The following is a 6,962-nucleotide window of genomic DNA, read 5'->3' as shown; positions in this document are numbered from 1 at the left end:
AACACATTTTTTTAAATATTTAAATAATAAAATTATTATAATTTAAAATAGGATATTTTATTTCGCTTATCATATTTATTTAATTTTTAATTTACATATTTCATAATTATCAAATTTTTCTTATTAAAAACAATGAAAAATCATGAATATTTAATGTAAAATATTTTAATACAAATAATATAAATAAATATTTTAAAAAATTAAGAATTTTATATATTAAATAAAAAAAATTAAAATCATCTAAGAAATGATAGAAGATCATAAAATAAAATGATTTATATAAAATGCTATATATACATCATTGAATAAATAACATTTTATATAAAATTATTAATATTAAATAATAATATTTAAATAATATTTTTATAAAAAAATGCCAACAAACTTTTTATAATTTAATATTATTTATTTTACATTGCATTTAACATACCAGCCGCATGAATAAGGAGAAGATGACCTGTCGTTGGATCTCTAACCAATTGTAGGCCACCTTGAAGACCAACACCCATTTGAGGAAAACCAACTGGTTCCATTGGCATCGCTGTAAAATTTTTTAATGAATTAATAAATTATAATTAAAATATTAAATTTAATATTAAAATTTTATTTTATGAAAATAAAATAAAGAATACAAAAATTTTATTTTGATAAAATTAATCTTAATTATTAAATTTTAATTGATAAATAATTTTATATAAAAAAACTTGAATTTATAAAAAAATATTATAATTAATATAAAAAATTTCAGAATTTAATCTAATAAAATATGCGAAGAAAAAAAAATTTTTATTAAATAAGCAAAAATATTTATTGATTTAGTATTTAAATGATAAGTATACAAAAAATGACATGAATATTAAAAAAATCAGCACTCTAATAAAACATAAACTAATGCAATGTTTTCACTATATTTTGAAATTCAAAAAAAAAATGTTACATTAAATTAAATAGAAAGTTCCATTTATTTAACAATTTTTTTACCAAAAAAAAAAAAAAATAACAAGAAAAAATAATAAAAAAGTACCATCATTCTCAATACAAACAATAAAATCTCGTTCGTTTTTATATCTACGATAAAATCATCGTTTTCATCCTTTTATTCCATATTGCCTGCAAATTTTAAACCTTTCTTCATCGAAGAATTTCCCAATACTTCGCTGTCAACTCAAATTAAAAACCATTTTTTATCGAGCATGGAACGAGATCAAAAGATTTTTCGTGGCATTGCATCATTTCTTCAATCGTGATCAAGAAAATCAACAGACGGATCAAAAATGTGAGCAAAGAGATAAAAATCAACAATTTGAATGCAAAAGTTCGTGAATAATTTAGATAGCACGAAAATATCCAATGCGAATATACATAGATGTTATTCGGATAAATGTCACTCGGTCACTGAAGGAGGTCATTCTTGCAAACAAGAAATGAATTCTACTCGAAATCGCACTATTTGAAAATGTTGCGTAACAAATACATATATTCCTAGAAAATTATTTTGAAATTCTCCTTTGTTTTATATATATAAAATTATATATAATTTCGTTATATATAATTAATATGATCAATATATATGAATCGATACATACGAATGTATCGATATGTATTGAATATACAAATCAAGAAAATATTTATTTTATTTTAATTTATAATGATTTGAATTTGAATTTGAATAAAAAATTCTTTATTTAATTAAATATTTATTATTATTTATTAAAAATTAAATATTTTTATTAACATCACATATATTTAATAATTTTTTAATTAAAATTACGGGTCAATATTAGATGAATTTTTCGTTTTTTACAAATTAGGATTTTTTTATTTTTACAATTTATTATCAAATTAAATAAAAACGACTTTTCTGCTTTTATATTTTATATTTGTAATATAATAATTTGTAATATAAATAGAATTTATAATTCTAATTCAAAACATAATAAGAAAATTAAAACTTAAATCTTCATAAATTCATTTATACTTGAAAATTTTGAAATATTATTGTAATATTGATGTAATGACCAATATTAATGCTAAATGTTTCTGTAATCTTTTAATGCTTATAAGAAATCCCTTTTAATGAAATCTATTTTAAATTTTTTTGTTCATTTCAATTAATAAGAATTTTTTGAGAAACGATCTAATATGAAACAATCAAATATGTAAGCTACCTTTTTTCAATGGATTATTAAACAAAAATACGACCATTATTATATATCTAAAATAAATGTATAATAGTTTATGAAAGATATGAAAGGTATCTTGCGTTTACTGTTATAAGATAGATACCTAATTATCTGTTTATTTTTTGAAATTTTTAAAAAATTTTTCATTATTTTCTCTAAAATCTTTTATCTTATTAAATAGATTGATTTTACTATAGTCTCATAATTCTTTTGATTTTTGAGTTTTTATTCGAGTTATTTTCAAAGCTGAATTCTCTTTATATTTTTTCAAGATATTCAGATTTTAAATCGTTTGAAATTGTCTATTGTATTTAAAAAAGTAGATAATTCTGAAACAACTTACAAAGTTATTAAAAATGGTCATTTGACAAATACGCACTCGTTATATATTGGATATTTCTATTCCAAACAAATGAATAAAATTAATTGCGGCAATTTTTTGGAAAATCCAAAAAATTCTCAATGTCATATGAGATAAACAATGCGTTGAATGCAACGATGAATGGAATGCGATGACGCACCAAATACCAAAAGATTTGCTCAGTTTAATTAAATGGCGGTCACAAATTTGTAAATAAATATCTGATTACTGAAATGATTTATTCCACTGGATATGCAATCCGCTGGAAAATTAACCAAAAAAAAAAAAAAAAAAAAGAACGAAATCCGGTGGTTGTAATGCTATTAATTCATGGAATTGGAAACAAAGTCTTAGCAAATGATAAACTACAAGTTTTTTATTTTTCTCTTTATATCCAATTATATAGAATTAAATTTGAACATAAAAATTTGACACTATTATTTAAATATTACCTAAATATATAATAAAGAAAAAAAGAAGAATAAAAAAGGAGAATTTATCTTGAATGAGATTTGATATAATAAAAATTTTATTAATAAGTAGTTATATATTTTTAGAATTTTATAAATAATATCTATGAGTTACTGGATAAAGAATAAAAAATGTATTTAATAATAATTTTTAATCTTTTCGAGATAAATTTTTCTGTTAATTCCTCAAACTATTTTTATTAGCATCTATTTCAAATTTGTAAATATTTAAAAATGTTTTTAAAAATTTGAAAAATATTCACTTATTTACCATTTAATTAATTTTTTACATCTATCAAAAATATTAATTAAAATAGTAATTTCATTCCAAAAATTATTTTGATAAATACATACCATACTTATATTTTAAAAAATTTATTTTAATTAATTTATTACTTATTTTATATGTTTATTCAATCTTATTTTACTAAAGAAAATAAAAATTAATCTTATATTATATGTATTCAAATAGAATATATTCCTCAAAAATTATTTCATTTAAACGTCTATACATTATCTATATTATCCGATTCACATATATTAGCTTTTAATATTTTCTCTATTTTTCAATCTGACCACAGATAGATAAAAATATTTTATTATATACTCTATAACAATAAATTTTTTTGATTGTACTAATTATATATAAACATCAACATATAAAACTCAAACAAATTATGATTATATATAAATAAATGTTAATCTCTTCTTCTTTCAGAAAAAAGGCATTTTATACATTACAATATTAGTAATCCAAAAAATGATTCCTTCAAAAAATAAATGTATAAAAGGAAAAAAAGTGTTCAGTATTCACCTGCAGCTGCAGCTGCAGCAGCCGCGGCCGCCGCGGGATACTGCCATAAGGTTGGCGGCCATGTGGCTGTGGCCGCGGCTGTAGCAGCGGTTGCCGCACTTGCCGCGGCACCGATGCTACCCAATGTGGAATTTAAGCTGGAATTCAAGCTGGAATTCAGGCTCGAGCCAAGAGCAGTGTTCAGCGAAGGTGTAAGAGCTCCCGAGGGAATGGCAAGATGGGCCGGTCGGTCTTCCCCTCCAGATCCTCCGCAATGCACCAGGGTCGCACCGCCTACTGCCATGGCCGTGCTCGAACCTACCAACAGGCCCAGTCACATATATTTCTTTTCTCACAATATTAAGCTTATAATCTCTTCTAACACCATAAGTACGCTTATTATTACTTTGTTATATATTCTGATAATACTAATGTTAATGTTATTAGTATGATTGTTATTAAATTAATATTGATAATTTAAAGTATTGAAATTGAAGAAAGATTTAATAATTCTAATTTTAATAAGTAAAATAATAAGTTATTTTAAGGAATATATACAATATTTAGATTAAATATATAGAAAATTTAAAAAGTGATTTTAAATTTAAAAATTAAAAAGTAAAATAAAAAGATTATAGTAAATAATAGATATAATAGACAAAAATATTCGTTAAAGTTTATTTCTCAAATTTATAATTTAGATAATTTTGAATTAAGTAAAATAAGATAGCATTAAAGTGAAACTCTCTATCTTTTACATTCTATCTTCATCTTATTTGATTCAATGCAAAATTGAATTATTTATAATTTTAAAAATAAGTTTTAATTGATATTTTTACATATTAGCTTTTATACTTATTTTAGTTCATAAAATTATTCTTCAAATTTTCTATCTTTTTTTTTTCGAACAATCTATACATTTTTATATTAGAAACATATTAAATTATACTATAGTTTGTGCAAATTTCTAATTATAAAAAAATTTAATAATCAGATACACAATAAAAAATATATTTATCATTATTATTATTTCATTTTTATTCTTACAAACAGTAAAATAAATGAAATGATAATGTTTAACAATATAATTTATTTATTTATTCTATTTATTTTATAAATCATTTTTTTTCTATTAAAAAAAAGCAATTTTAAAAAAAATATTTTTTAAATTAAAATTTAAAAAATTTTAGTTTACAAATGATTTTTTTTCTAATTATAGAACTTACAATAGAATTTGTGTAAAAAAAATATATTTAATTTTTGAAAATGTATGTAAATTTTTATGCAATATATTTTTATTTAATATATTTTATAATTGTTTCTACTTTTAATTTGTGACATAATATAATAATATTAATATTTTACAATAATATTTATCTACTAATTATCTAATTTCTTTAAATTCTAAGCAATATACTTATTTAATAAATATTTTAATTGTAAAACTTTTAAACGAATATGTTATAAAATTTGTTTCTTTTTTTATTAGAAATTAAAATTTCAATAAAGTTATTAATTATTTTAATAATTAAAAATAATTCAAAATGAAATAAAATTTCCCAATATGATTTTTAAATCATTATTACCATTCACAATATAAATTATATTTTATTCTCTAAATTTTTCATTAAATCATTTTCCACTAAATTATTCTCAACCAATAAATCGTATTCCAAATTCGTATTCCAAAATATTTATTATCATCATTTGTTTTCATTTAGTGATTTGCAAAATATTGATAATTACATATCAATATATATATATATAATATATAATATATAAATATATATTATAATATATAATTATTATATAATATATATTGAAAACTGTATATATATATATATAACATTGTATATATATATATACAATGTTATATGTTAAAAATGATAATTCATGAACAATGTAAAGTATAGTGATGATTTTTTAACTATCAAATCTATTTTTATCTCTATAGAAATATGTGCGTAGAAAATGTGTCAAAAGTGTTTTCTTAAAACAAACTATTTTCTTAAAACTTAAAGAAGATATTAACTTGTTTTTCTTATAATTAAATGATAGAAAAATTACAGACAAGTACATTATTGTTGTACATTAATTTTTTAATGTACAACAAATCCTTTTCAAACTTATTAAGGAGAAAATCTCTCTCCTCTCCAACATTTTTTTAATGTAAAATATTAATTTTCTATATTTCTTATTAAAAGAGCTCTTATTGTTGAATAACATTTATTCAACAATAAATAATATATATCTACATATAAATCATTTTTTTTATAATGCATATTTAAAAAATTAACAAAAAATCCATTTCAGAGAGAAACTTGGGACAAAGAAAAACAAAATATTTTATTAAATATTCAAAATGATGTTCTTAAACTTCCAAGATATTAAATTTTTTCCAAATGCTCTCCTGAATGATTTGAATATATATAATAAAAGAATTATTAAATATAAACAATATTCTTGTATTTCTTTTAATATTATTGTATTATTGTATTATTGTATTATTGTATATCTTTTAATATTAGATAAATGTTCGATTTTGATTGTTGTATACAAAAGATTAATCGCTATTATCATTTAATTACACTAAAAATGAAGTTGATATTTTTGTTAAATTCTAATAAAAGCTTACATTTTATTTGGCTACGTTTGCATAATATGCAGGCCGAATAGAAGTGTACTAAAAATATTTCAACGTTATATGATAATGAGTGGTTACAACGAAGATATCTGTCTTTTGTATTAGATGAAACAGTCATCTTTTTACTCATCTTTATCTTAACTATGATTCATATCGAAACTGGTAAAAGATTATATTTGATATTACCACTATTCATGATCGATTCAAATAAAATGCTGAATGTACTTTTATCAAGTGTGATTTTAAAACTTTTGGTAACCTTTTATTTTTTTTATAGTAATCGTATGAATTTTAAAACGAAAATAAAAATATATTGCACATATAATAAAAATAAAAATATTGAAAACTGTAAATAATTATAATTAAATAATTATAAAAAGATAAAAAAAGATAATTTTAGATATTTTATAAGATAATTAATGATAAATTATATAATTAAATAAAACAAATTGAAAATTTTTGTATTTTTAATAAATATTTTCTTTTTTAATTTCTTATGGAAATTCTAATT

General features: G+C 19.9%; 1 protein-coding gene across 1 annotated transcript in view; it reads right to left on the bottom strand.

Moving 5' to 3' along the window:
• Nucleotides 1-6,962, bottom strand: part of LOC102677948 — a gene marked incomplete at its 5' end in the record, with an annotated part of 54,559 nt that overhangs the window by 19,491 nt on the left and 28,106 nt on the right. The window contains 2 exons of the mRNA XM_006623826.2: nt 431-541; nt 3,829-4,125. Coding sequence (XP_006623889.1) covers nt 431-541; nt 3,829-4,125 — 408 coding nt within the window. The remainder of the gene's footprint in view (nt 1-430; nt 542-3,828; nt 4,126-6,962) is intronic.

This window comes from Apis dorsata, unplaced genomic scaffold (genome assembly GCF_000469605.1).
Source record: "Apis dorsata unplaced genomic scaffold, Apis dorsata 1.3 scaffold_951, whole genome shotgun sequence".
NCBI lineage: Eukaryota > Metazoa > Arthropoda > Insecta > Hymenoptera > Apidae > Apis > Apis dorsata.
Note: the sequence above shows the minus strand (reverse complement) of the source record. Positions and strands in the feature narration are given on the sequence as shown.